The sequence below is a fragment of the Emys orbicularis genome, chromosome 9 (genome assembly GCF_028017835.1).
Source record: "Emys orbicularis isolate rEmyOrb1 chromosome 9, rEmyOrb1.hap1, whole genome shotgun sequence".
NCBI classification, from domain to species: domain Eukaryota; kingdom Metazoa; phylum Chordata; order Testudines; family Emydidae; genus Emys; species Emys orbicularis.
In genome coordinates, this window is record NC_088691.1 from 34390834 (window position 1) to 34404846 (window position 14013).

The 14013-nt window shown below is 42.4% G+C and overlaps 1 protein-coding gene across 1 annotated transcript in view; it reads left to right on the top strand.

Moving 5' to 3' along the window:
• The window catches only part of PCDH11X (protocadherin 11 X-linked), a 665297-nt gene that overhangs the window by 382956 nt on the left and 268328 nt on the right, over nt 1-14013 (top strand). Inside the window, exon 4 of the mRNA XM_065410330.1 lies at nt 6623-6630. Coding sequence (XP_065266402.1) covers nt 6623-6630 — 8 coding nt within the window. The remainder of the gene's footprint in view (nt 1-6622; nt 6631-14013) is intronic.

Genomic DNA, 14013 nt, shown 5'->3' on the forward strand with positions numbered 1-14013 from the left:
AGCCCCCTGCCCGTGTCCCAGGCCCCCCACCTAGAGCAGATGGAGGGACCCAGGCTCCCCACAGCTGCCTGTGCAGCTTTCCCCAGCCCGGCTCTGGCCTTGGAATTGCAGCCCAGCCATGAGAAGTGCCGGGAGGGCAGCTGTGGGGAGCCGTGGCAGACCCTCTCCCTGTCTGCGGTGCGGGGCCCCGAGCAGCCTGCAGTCTGTGTCCCTGCCCCCACAGGTGGAGGGTCCGCAACTCCGCGGTTCCTCACAGCTGCCTGTGCAGCTCTCCCCAGCCCGGCTCTGGCCTTGGAATTGCAGCCCAGCCATGAGAAGTGCCGGGAGGGCAGCTGTGGGGAGCCGTGGCAGACCCTCTCCCTGTCTGCGGTGCGGGGGGCCCGAGCAGCCTGCAGTCTGTGTCCCTGCCCCCACAGGTGGAGGGTCCGCAACTCCGCGGTTCCTCACAGCTGCCTGTGCTGCTCTTACTGTGGCCAGGCTGCGGCTCCAAGGCGTTTCCCTCCCCCAGCTGGAGCCAGGTCGGGAAGAGCCACGTGGGCAGCTGTGGGGAGTCGGCGTGGTGTCATGGACCCCCTCCTGACCCGGGGAGCCCGGCGGGGCGGGGACACGGGCCAGTGGCTGCTCTCAGCCCCCCCGCACACCGAGCAGATGGAGGGTCTGCTGCGGCTCCGCACAGCTGCCTGGGCTCCCCGGCTGGGCTCCACGGTGGCCTGGCTGGGAATGGGGCCTCAGGGGGTGGAGGAGGGGAAGGGGGCGGGCTATGGTCCCCTGCCCCCTCTCCCCCAGTTCCAGCACCACTGACCCAGCCGCCAGCCAAGAGCCACAGCAGACTGCGGCGGGAAGCAGGAGGGAGCCTGGGGGTGGAGTGTGGGAAGGGCCACGCAGGCAATTTGGGTAGGCTTTGCCTTCCCCTGCCTTTGATACCTGCCCATGTCTGCAAATCAGACCCCAGTATCTTAAGTCAAGCATCCAGAAAAAAAGGAGTACAGAGTTAGTTATCACATGTGAAAAGTTTAGTTTAAGTGACTTGGCCAGCATCACATAGGATCTCTGTAGCAGAGATAGGGAGAGATTCCAGTTCTCCAAGGTGGCATTCAGCTGCCTTATCCATGAGTGTCCTTTCTCGTCCTGCAAATCCCCTGCTTCACTCACTACATACTTTTAACATCTGCCACAAATGAAGCAAGGGTCCTGCAGACATCACTTTACTTCACTCCATAAACCTAATCCATCCCCAGAATAGGGCCATCCTGTGCACTGAATGAGAGAGGGTCCTGTGGAAGAAAATAGTGTGTTGTCATATAGTTAAAAAGTGTATCATAATGCCATGTGCACCAGGGCAGGAGAGGGGCAAAATAAAGTTGGAGAGGCAACCTTAATTCTAGCATTTCCTAACTTTTGAGTGTTTGACTTTGCCCCTTTAATGTTCTTTTAACATAGCTTTTTGTGTGTCATTTCCTAGATTTTTTTTAAAAGCAAACTGAAAAGCCCCAGAAATTCTATCAAGTGGCATCATATTGATGCCAACATGGGTCATCAGCAGGGTTGGATCCCTTAGATCCACTGCACAGACCTCTGCTACTTGAGCTAACAAAGTCACTGATCATAGTAGGTTGTGATCTTCTATGTAGCTAAAAGCTAAGAAATCTCTCTGCAGTTTTTCAAAGGTAAATAACTTGGCCAAATTTCAACGTATTTTCACAGGGACAGCAAAAGGCACATCATTTATACAAAGGTCACCCCCCTGCCAAATTTCAGGCATGTTCCAAAGAATAAGAGCAGTAGAGCCTTTCAAAGAAAAGGCTATCAGATTTTATTTTTTTTTAACATGGGCAAAACAATATATTTTTTACTTGCCTCCTTCTTGGAAATGGCTGGACCATTTTCAGACTGAGGCCCCCATGGAGAAAAAAATGCAGCCCAAATGGTTAGTTTGGCAAAGTTATAAGCATATATAGGGAAGTGTTCTGTACCTTAAAAGGCTATGCTGCGAGCACCGCTTATAATATATATACACACATGGAATGTTATTACTGCATACATACATATCTATCTATTTGATCTAGGAATTTCTGCTGCAATTAGATTGCTATAGGTCTTGGCCACCCATTGAGTTCTCTCTATATATTATAACCCTGAAAACGCCAGTAACAAGTAAAAATATTTTTAAAAGGGTTTAAAAAAAATTGTATGCCTTCTTTGAAAAGAAAAGGCTATTTAATATCAAAGATACGGAAGCATGAAATTCAGATCATTGTATAATAATTCCTTTGGGAAATTCCACAGCCAAAATCAGAAACACATTAATCAAGCAATTGGCTATAGAAGAATATGGCTCTTCAAAAAGAGAAGCCAATTGAAACAATAGTTTATACAAAATGTGGATGGGGGCATGTGATGATGGGAGAATTGAATCTTTTCCCGTCAGAGAATTGCTATTTATTAAGTACATTTTTTATGCATTACTCAATATTTTTAAGGCTTTCCAAGGGTTTGATATTAACTATGATAAACTAACGTGAATATGTATCAGTCTGTAACATTTGTGCTATTCATTTCTAACACCAGGGCCTGATTATGTCTAGGATTTAGGCATGTATTTACAGATTGGGCCCTATGTGATAAACATTGGTGTGAGCTTGGGCTGTTGAATTAAAATATTTTATGTAATTTGCTTATTTATTTACCTTTAATAATGCAACAGCACTGTTGCCTCTGGGTGTATGTACAAATTTAGACAATACAAAATTGATATTAAATGTTAACTAGAAAAATATATTCACTCACATATTAAAATAGAGTATAAATATATACCCCTCAGGGAAAAGCACAAATAAATTGATGTACTTTGCACCATGCCCTGAAGGTTAACATACACGCTTTATTAATAGTTATTAATATTTTATTATATATAGATATATAAAACCAAGAGGAAAACAAATCAAATTGTATTAAAGTTTGATTTGTATAGCAAGTATGGAAGTGGAAGAACACGGAAACACTTAAAGTATATTACATAAATGTATTGTACAAGATATCCACGTACAACTACCATAAAAACAAAATTATATCCTTTCTGCATTTGTATTTAGCATAATTTAAAGGGAAGGAACATAGATTGTAAACTCATTGGGGCAGGGACCGTCTTTTTGTTATGTGTTGTACAGTAGCTAGCACACCATTGCCCTGGTCCATGAGAAGGCCTCCTAGGAGCTATAGTAATGTATATAATAATATAAATTACCTACAACACAGAAATCATAGACTTCAAGGTCAGAAGGAACCCTCCTATGCATTGCAAGCCACAGAACCTCACCCACCCACTCCTGAAATAGATCCCTAACCTCTGGCTGAGTTACTGAAGTCCTCAAATCATGGTTTAAAGACTTCAAGTTACAGAGAATTCACCATTTATATTAGTTTAAATCTGCAAGTAACCTGTGCCCCATGCTGCAGAGGAAAGCGAACCCCCCCCCCCAGGGTCTCTGCCAATCTGACCCAGGGGAAAATTCCTTCCTGACCCCAAATATGGCGATCAGTTAGACCCTGAGCAAGACCCACTGGGAAAGAATTTTCTGTAGTAACTCAGAGCCCTCCCCATTTAGTGTCCCATCTCCAGCCATTGGGGATTTTTGCTATTAGCAGTTGCCGATGGGCCATATGCCATCATAGGCAGTCCTGTCATACCATCTCCTCCATAAACTTATCAAGCTCAGTCTTGAAGCCAGTTAGGTTTTTTGCCTCCACTGCTCACCTTGGAGGGTTGTTCCAGAACTTCATTCCACTGATGGTTAGAAACCTTCGCCTAATTTTGAGCCTAAACTTGATGTCCAGTTTATATTCATTTGTTCTTGTGTCCACATTGGCACTTAAATAACTCCTCTCCCTCCCTGGTATTTATCCTTCATATGTGTTTATAAAGAGCAATCATATTTCCCCTCAGTCTTAATTTTGTTAGGCTAAATATGCCAAGCTCTTTGAGTCTCCCCAAAGTGGATATTATAAATTAAATTGGAAAAGCTGGGGATTAATATGAGAATTGAAAAGTGGATAAGGAACTGGTTAAAGGGGCAACTACAGTGGGTCATACTGAAAGGTGAACTGTCCAGCTACAGGGAGGTTACAAGTAGAGTTCCTCAGGGACTGGTCTTGGGACCAATCTTATTTCACATTTTTGTTAATGACCTTGCACAAAAAAGTGGGAGTGTGCTAACAAAATTTGCGATGACACAAAGTTGGAAGGTATTGCCAATATGGAAGAGGACTGGAATATCATATAAGAAGACTTGGAGGACTTGAAAACTAGAGTAATAGAAATGGGATGAACTTTAATAGTGCAAAGTGCAAGGTCATGCAGTTAGGGACTAACAACAAGAATTGTTGCTATAAGCTGGGGAACTGGAGTAATAGAAATGGGATGAAATTTAATAGTTCAAAGTGCAAGGTCATGCATTTAGGGACTAACAACAAGAATGTTTGCTATAAACTAGGGACTTATCAGTTGGAAGTGACAGAGGAGGAGAAAGACCTGGGTGTATTGGTTAATCACAGGATGACTATGAGCTGTCAATGTGATGCGGTTGTGATCCTGTAATCATTTGGTTTATATAGGAGTAGAGAAACACTGCAAGTTCCCAGCAAACACTTTATCAATAATAGTGTAATCCTGTGCTTCCAGACAAACATGTCACATGAGCGGAGAAAAAGTAGAAAAGTTTCAACCAATTTTGGTATTCTTACTTCCTGTCATAAACTGTTGTAACAGTACTGAAGTGCACTCTTAAATAGGTACCATATTCCTAGCCCATACATGCCTGTAGTGGGTGTCAAGATACTGGATAAATTCAGTCTCTCAGTAAGTGGTGGTACTATAAATATATGTATATTAGTGGCACAATAGGTGGGGTGGCATTCACAAATGGGATTAAAATGGACATACATTCCTGTTTAACTACTTATAGAGGAAAATCTATGAATTATCATGTTTTGTGTTGTCAGAAAGATGAGGTTCCTTTGATCTTCCAAATGTTGCTAATCCAATTAAGCCTTCATTAAACTTCCAGGTATTGGGTTTTCTCAGTCAGCATTTGGCACGTCATGTGGGCCATTAACCATAGAACTATATTAATGGTAATGAAATGTTTCCTGGATAAATATAGATGCAGTTGATTATTTATGCCAAAAGATAACTGCGCTGGAAGACTCTGCCCTGAGACCGACAGCCTCTTACTCTTTGTCATGATTGCATGCTCTCTTATTACATATCTTTCTTTTTGACTTCCTCTTCCTCCAAAACAATGAGTGGTGCAGTTTTATGTGAACTCAAATAATGGCCTGCTATACTGCTGAGTGTAAATAGGAATGTATGCCACATTTTAAGCCATGGGAGGATGAAAGGAGGAAGGCAGTGGCTCCCAACTTCTTCCTCCTCTGCCTACCTGTGGCTCTGTGGCTTTCTCCATCACAGAGGAACTTGGGCAGTGGATGTCGTGTGTGTGTGTGTGTACATATGTACGTACTTACGTACTGTGACAGACCCAGACCAGTGGGGTACAGGAGTCTGGTAGAGGGCAAATATACCGGTCACTGGATGAGTAGTTTTCTGTTCCCTGAGTGACCAGAGCAGGGGCTGCACTAGAGTAATCAGGAACCTGCTAGAACCAGTTAAGGCAGGCAGGCTAATTAGGACACCTGGAGCCAATTAAGAAGAAGCTGCTAGAATCAATTAAGGCAGGCTAATCAGGGCACCTGGGTTTTAAAAGGAGCTCACTTCAGTTTGTGGTGCGAGTATGAGGAGCTGGGAGCAAGAGGCGCAAGGAGCTGAGAGGGTGTGCTGCTGGAGGACTGAGGAGCACAAGCATTATCAGACACCAGGAGGAAGGTCCTGTGGTGAGAATAAGGAAGGTGTTTGGAGGAGGCCATGAGGAAGTAGCCCAGGGAGTTGTAGCTGTCATGCAGCTGTTACAGGAGGCACTATAGACAGCTGCAGTCCACAGGGCCCTGGGCTGGAACCCGGAGTAGAGGGCGGGCCTGGGCTCCCCCCAAACCTCCCAGTTGACCTGGACTGTGGGTTCTTCCAGAGGAGAAGGTCTCTGGGCTGTTCCCCAACCCACATGGTGAATCTCTGAGGCAAGAAAATCCGCCAATAAGCGCAGGACCCACCAAGAAAGAGGAGGAACTTTGTCACAGTACATACTGCAACAATAATTGGGGTGGCATTCAAAAATGGGCTTAAAATGGAGCATACATTCCTGTTTACATTCAACAGCATACCAGTCCCTCCTCTTTGGCTAATGAGAAAGAGAGAGGTGGGGAGCTTGGGAGAGAACATAAACATAAGAACGGCCATACTGGGTCAGACCAAAGGTCCATCCAGCCCAGTATCCTGTCTTCCAACAGTATCCAATGCCAGGTGCCCCAGAGGGAGTGAACCTAACAGGTAATAATCAAGTAATCTCTCTCCTGCCATCCATCCCCACCCTCTAACAAACAGAGACTAGAGACACCATTCCTTACCTATGCTGGCCAATAGCTATTAATGGTCTTAACCTCCATGAATGTATCTAGTTCTCTTTTAAACCCTGTTATAGTCCTAGCCTTCACAACCTCCTCAGACAAGGAGTTCCACAGGTTAACTGTGCGCTGTGTGAAGAAGAACTTCCTTTTATTTGTTTTAAACCTGCTGCCCATTAATTTCATTTGGTGGCCCCTAGTTCTTATATTATGGGTACAAGTAAATAACTTTTCCTTATTCACTTTCTCCACACCACTCATGATTTTATATACCTCTATCATATCCCCCCTTAGTCTCCTCTTTTCCAAGCTGAAAAGTCCTAGCCTCTTTAATCTCTCCTCTTATGGGACCCATTACAAACCCCTCATCATTTTAGTTGCCCTTTTCTGAACTTTTTCTAATGCCAGTATATCTTTTTTTGAGATGAGGAGACCACATCTGTATGCAGTATACAAGATGTGGGTGTACCATGGATTTATATAAGGGCAATAAGATATTCTCCGTCTTATTCTCTATCCCTTTTTTAATGATTCCTAACACCCTTTTTGCTTTTTTGACTGCCGCTGCACACTGTGTGGACGTCTTCAGAGAACTATCCAAGATCTCTTTCCTGATTAGTTGTAGCTAAATTAGCCCCCATCATATTGTATGTATAGTTGGGGTTATTTTTTCCACATTAAATTTCATTTGCCATTTTGTTACCCAATCACTTAGCTTTGTGAGCTCTTTTTGATGGTGGCTGGAGGAGAAAGAGGATTGTTTTGCCACTTCGGGTTTTGCAATAGGATTGGTAATCCGAAGAGGGCTGGGGAGTGCTCAGGTTGTGGGTGTCAGAGGATAAAATGACAGAAGAAAGGATGTATCTATGGGAGCTGAGAGGAGGGACTGGGGAATCAAACACAGATGTTGGAAAGGCAGAGAATTTATTCCTGGGCTTGATAATTCACTGGAGAGGTTGGGGTAAAAAGAATAATTGTTGTCAAAATATTGATGGAGGGGGACCGCTCCTCACCATGGAATTGTGAGCCTCAGCTTGACTCAAACTGAAGAAAGTTTAGGATTTAGTGTGACTTTCTTTGGTTTCTCTCTCTAGAGTTGATTAAAAATTGAAAGCTATTTTATTAAATTTTTAGATTGACTTTTTATGGAAGATGGAAGAACACTAATGCAAGAAGTAGTCATTTGGTAGGTCATAATAGCATAAATGGCTCTGCTGAGAATTTAATGTGTCTTCTGTTGGCCTATTAGCACATAGGGCTCTGTGATTTATGCAAACTGAGAAATCAATGTTCATGCAGCACGGACTCTCTGGCACTTTTACATCGCTGCAGAAAACATAAACAGGAGCCATTACTGGAATGGTTATTGCAGAATCAAGGATTAGAAGACCTACCTTCGTGAGCGTATGTACTGAATTAGCGTTACTGTCTACTAGACAGTGCTAGTATAATGCCACAAATGGGGAATATATTTATAACACAATCCTGAAAAAATTGCATTATTGTATATTCCAAAGTTTATACTGTCACTATAACATTCAAGTTAGTTAGGACCTAAGCCCCATTGTGCTAAGGTTTGTAGAAATTCACAGAAAGAAATTCTGCTTGCCCCAAAGAGCTTACAGTTTAAACTAATGTAAGCCACTTTTTAAGTCTGTTATGTGGACAATCAAAAAGGTTGTGAACACATCTGATAAACAAAACTTGAATATTTGAAGTAGATCCTCATTATATTTTGGGGATTTTTCTCCTCTAATCACGCACAATCAATTTATGATTTAGGAAAACAATTATCAATGGCCATATGAATGTGTGTGGAAAAATACACAAGTTATGCAACTATGCCATATGTGTTGGATTGTACATAGCAAAACACAGGACACTATAAAATCTCAAGCTTATCCAAATAGATAATGAATTTTAAAACTATGTATAATTCTAAACAGATATTATCATGGGTGTACGATTTCATCAAAACAAAACAGCCCCAAACACTGAAATATACAGGACAATGATGGAAGAAGGTGTATATTTAAAGCTGCCTAGATGTCATACAATCATAGAACCATAGGGTTAGACGGGACCACAAGGGTCATCCGGTTTAACCCCTGCCAAGATACAGGATTTGTTGTGTTTAAACCATCCAAGACAGATGGCTATCCAGCCTCCTTTTGAAAACCTTCAGTGAAGGAGCTTCCATGATCTCCTGAGATTTAATCTAAATCTGCTATGCTGTAGTTTGAACCCATTCCCTTTAGTCCTGCCCTCTTTGGCAAGAGAGAACAACTTTTCTTCATCTTTTTTATGGCAGCCTTTCAAGTATTTGAAGACCGCTATCATTGCCCCCCCGTAATCTGCTCTTTTTCAAACTAAAAATACCCAGTTCCTTCAGCCTTTTCTCATATGACTTGTATTCCATTCCTTCGATCATTTTTGTCACTCACTTCTGGATCATTTCCAGTTTCTCTACATTTTTTTCTATACATTGGTGACCAAAATTGGACATGGTACTCCAGCTGAGGCCTAACCAGCACCAAATACTGTGGTACTATCACCTCCCGTGACTTGAATGCTATGCCTCTGTTAATGTAACCTAAAATTGCATTTGCTTTTTTGGCGACAGCATCACATCATAATATTCAACCTTTTTTAAAAAAACAAAACAACCAGAAGCTGTTTGTTTTGCAGGATTGAGCTCTACTTGACCAGAAGTCAGGAATTTTGAGCTCTACTCCTGACTCTCAGTGAATCACTGTTTTACGTTGGACACATTATTTATGCCCAATGTTGAAATGTGCCTGCCCACTAATTTTGAGTGCCTCAATTTTTGGTTGCGGAGCACTCACAACTACAGTCAAAGTTAGTGGGAGCTCAGTACCTCTGAAAATCAGACCTTATCAGTATCAAGTAATGGACCCATAATTTATGGACACATTTCAAAATGTGGGCCTTAATTTCATTATGCCTTAGTTCCCCTATTTGCAAAATGAGGAAATTGTGTACTTCACACTCATGTTGTGATAATTAATGTTGGCAATGCTTTTTAAAGTGACATGTAAGTTCCAATTATTGTGTTTTTAATAAAAGTAGAAAAAATGATGGAGAAACCTCAGAATCGTTTGGTTTGATCCAGAAGAACCACCATGAAGTTCAGATGCTCATACAAAGATGAGATGAATTATAGATTGAGTCTCCACAAAGTAGTAATTATTAATGAATAGGTTCTCCTGTTTGATTTGTGGTACCTACAGATTTCAGTTAGAGCAGAAGTACTGCAAAAATAATCCATCCTTTAGTGGTCTCTGCATTTCTTGCTGGAACAAAGGAGTGTAAAGGGGAGATTAAAAATATGTGTGTGAGGGCATAAAAAGATCAGTCACACTTCCTGGAACCTCCATTTTGCTCAGTTTCAATGGGAGATACAGAGTGTTCTCTGAGCCCTAATTGAAATGAAGAAAAGTTTGAGTAGGGAGGGAGAGTACTTAGCACTTTCTTTAAAAATGTTATTTATGTCAGTTGCTGCAAACAATTAAATGGAACATCTATCCATCCAAAGGAATCCAATTTAACCTTCCAGAAACCAGAGAGTACTTTCAGAAACCCAGGTGTAATATTTACCTAGATCGTTTATCAGTAAATCTAGGAACCACTAATCTTTTCTCCCTACTCAATTATCTACCTATTCTTTAGCTAGAATATAATGAAGCATAATTTGATTGGCTAAAATTCCAAAAGCCACTGGAAAGGATATGAATGATAAGCTGGGCTATATGCTTGACTCTATAGGTTTGTGTAAACTACATTAGTGTTTATGGGAGCTGCAGCTGTGGATCAGCTGGAGACCACGCCTGCTTATGACAACAATATTATACTCTTACTATTACAGAAGTGTGGCTCATAACGGTATCTAAATTTACATTACATACTCTTTTCCAAGATTAATGTTCTGTTGTCATACAACTTGTACAGTCATTTACACATATGCAAAGTGGATATAAAAGACTCCCAATGGATAGTGGAGTGAAAAATGAGGCCCCTTGTCTGTTTAAAAAAAAACACATATTTTTCCCCGTGTTTAACATGAAACAGAAGATTTTACATTCTCTGAAATTCCTCTCCCACCCTTGTTTATAAATATTCTTGTCTAACATCAATCCTGTGACACATACTTATTTTGCCCAATTTTGCTGACTGTATATCAAAAATCTGTGTTTGAGAGAACTCTTTCATGTCTTTTTCTTTGCATGTCACTTACTGGCTTTATTTAGCTGTGATTTTTATATTTGCAGTGCTTAAATTCTCTTAGTGTAATCAGTGTACAATTGTCTTTTTCATCATCAGTTTCAAAAGGTTTATCTTTCACTTTGGGCTTTCTTTTCTTTATCTCTTGTAAAGCGTCCAGAACCAGAGCCCTGGAGTGCAGGGGGGAAGGGGGAAATAGGACATTTTCAAGCTCTTACCCATTTTCACCATTACTCTTTCCTATTGTTCATCACAGAAATATGGGCTTGTGTGGTTACATCAGAACTTTGACAGGACAAAACACGTGCCTTAATTTGGGATGTAAGGCCCCTGTAAACCCTGCTCTAGTTTTTAAGCACAGGTTGCATCAGAACTTTGACAGGACAAAACACGTGCCTTAATTTGGGATGTAAGGCCCCTGTAAACCCTGCTCTAGCTTTTAAGCACAGATAGTTTAGAAATCCACTGATGACAATTTTCTTCATTTCTGTCAATCATGTCCTATCCGAAACATTTATTTGCATATTTCTTGTGTTAAATGAGCTTTTAAAAATCATCAACTTTCTGGACTTTAATTAGAGTAAGGCTCCAATGATTTTTATTTCAAATGGCTACATTTAAAAACTCTTCATGTCTCTATTTTGGAATATAACAGCAGGAAGAAGGTAAAGGTATCCTTCCTAATAGCCAATTTGTCATTTTCTCTAACATTTGTAGGAACGCCTCCTGTATCAAAGCACGGCTCCTTTTTTAGTTTCCCTTCATATTTTCCCCCTTACCTTTGTTGCAGGTCTGTAGTCTAAGGTCTAAGTAATCCATGATGATGGATATGTTTATCCACTGAAGTAAAAAAAATAAGACAGTTAGTCTGAAGTGTTCTTTATGTCCTCAGTCTCACAGTTAACTGCCTGAAAATGGTAGTGTCAATTCTTGCAGATACACTTTCTTCTAGCTCCACATGCAAGCTGGGTGGAAAAAAATTGCAAATTCTATTAAATGTCTGTTAAATTCTTGCTATGTTCCCTATATATTGCCTATAGTTTTTTTAAGAGTAATTTCTGTAGAACTTTATCTCTACCAGCATATTTTACATTTGCAATATATTACAAATTTTAAAATCTTATAGAAATTAACAGGGATAAATAAAGTGTTTAAGAGTAGCACCATAAATACAGTGATTAGAGCAATAATCTTTTACATAACTCTATACTTTAAGATCTATACTTCAAACTGATAACCCAAGCTTAGTAGTTTTGTCATAATTTCTCATGTGTTACAAGCAGGGCCGGCTCTAGGTTTTTTGCTGCCCCAAGCAAAAAAATTTTTGGCTCCCCCTCCCTCCCCCCCCCCCCCCCCCCGCCAGCCCTGGGCTCTCTCTCTCCCCGCCCCCAACTGCACCCTCCTGCCGCCCCAGCCCTGGGTCACTGGTAACTCGCTCCCAGGGCGGGTCATTCAGCAGGAATTTTGGATGTGCACAGAACACAGACAGGATTGGCTCCCATATGGTTACAGAATTGCAGTAAAGTGGAACAATTTTCAGCTTGTGTGATTGAAGGATATCTGGATGCATATTATAAGACTGTCCTACATAAATGAGGAAAAGTTGAGGTGCCTTTATTATTCTTTTGTTCCATTCTTTGTTTCTATGGGAAATTTGCCAATGCAATATCACTGTCTTCCTTTTAAACAAATAAAACCAAAACTAAAACTAAAAAAAAAAAAAAAAAAAAGCAATGGCTGTTGAAAATAGCAATTCCAGTCCTAATAACCACTGGGAAGCATTTCTTGCTCAATTTATTCTACTTTTTCTACAGCAAGTTACAGTGGATCAGTATATTTGATTTGGGAGAAATTAAGTAACAGCTGCCCCAATTGAGCTTGAGCACTCCTGAATTTTGAGGTGTTCAAATCTGGAAGGCAGGTGCTAGATTCCCTTTCTGAATATTAGCTAAATCTGGAAAGGAAAAGTCAATTTCTGCTTCCATGGCTCAGAAGTGTAAATCCTCCTACGTGCCTGGTACTGTATCTAAAGCTGCCCAGGTCCAGAGCCTCCCCTCCCTTACTTTTCATTTTAAATTCTAGTGGGATCCACATACCTCCCTTGCTAGGCTTCAGATAGAGAGGTGCACTGTCCATTTAGTCCACCCAATTCTTTCTTTGGGGGAGAGCCCAGGGCTGGGGCGGCAGGAGGTGCAGGTGGGGGCCAGAGCTGAGGCGGCAGGAGATGTGGGTGCGGGGGGGGGGGGGAGGGGAGGGAAGAGCCCAGGGCTGGGGCGGCAGGAGGTGCAGGTGGGGGCCAGAGCTGAGGCAGCAGGGGGTGCAGGTGTGGCGGGGGGGGAGAAGAGCCCAGGGCTGGGGTGGCAGGAGATGTGGGGGCGGGGGAGAAGAGCCCAGGGCTGGGGTGGCAGGAGATGCGGGTGGGGGGAGAGCCCAGGGCTGGGGCTTCAGGGGGTGCAGGTGGGGGCCAGAGCTGGGGCAGCAGGGGGTGTGGGCAGGGGAGAGTCCAGGGCTGGGGCAACATAGGGGTGCGGGGGGAGCCAGGGCTGGGGAGGGGGGCGGCAAAAAACCTAGAGCTGGCTCGGTCCCTACCATTCACAGCAAGCTGCAGCATGAGGTTTCAGTTCCACACTCCTTCCCCCTCCCTTTCCTGTTAATTGCAGCCAAGGGAATGCTGGGAAATGTAGTTCTTTCCCTGGTCCAGGGCTGGCTCTATAGGCAGGGAGCTAACCAAGGAACTACAGCTCCCAGGGCCTCCTGTTGGTTCTCAGCTCCCATGCTGGATTCTTGTGCCCCTGCAAATTTGCTGCCCCAAGCAACTGCTTGCTTTGCTGGTGCCTAGAGCCGGCCCTGGTTACAAGTAGTTCATTGGTTAATGCCCATGGCTTGTTGAAACAAATATATATTTTTAGTCACATTGTAAGTGTAGTGTTTCTCTTTTTTGCCATAGAGTGATACTTTATATCATTCTTTCTGATCATATTTTGCATAATTTTAGAACTGAGTGACTTTTGTGTTTGGTTTCTGCAGACATGTTTGCAAGTGATTTTTAAGAGCAGGAGGTTTGTGGAAACAGCAAATCTAAGTAAATAGTGGCGAATGTTGGCGGAAAGTGAATTGAACTCACTCTTGGTTAGCACTGACAACAGACGTTCTAAGATTTTAAGACCTTAAGGAAAAACATAGCATGTGACTGAGGTCACATCACTCTGCTTAAATTTCAGATTTCACACGTTGTATACTTGGAACAAACTTCACAAA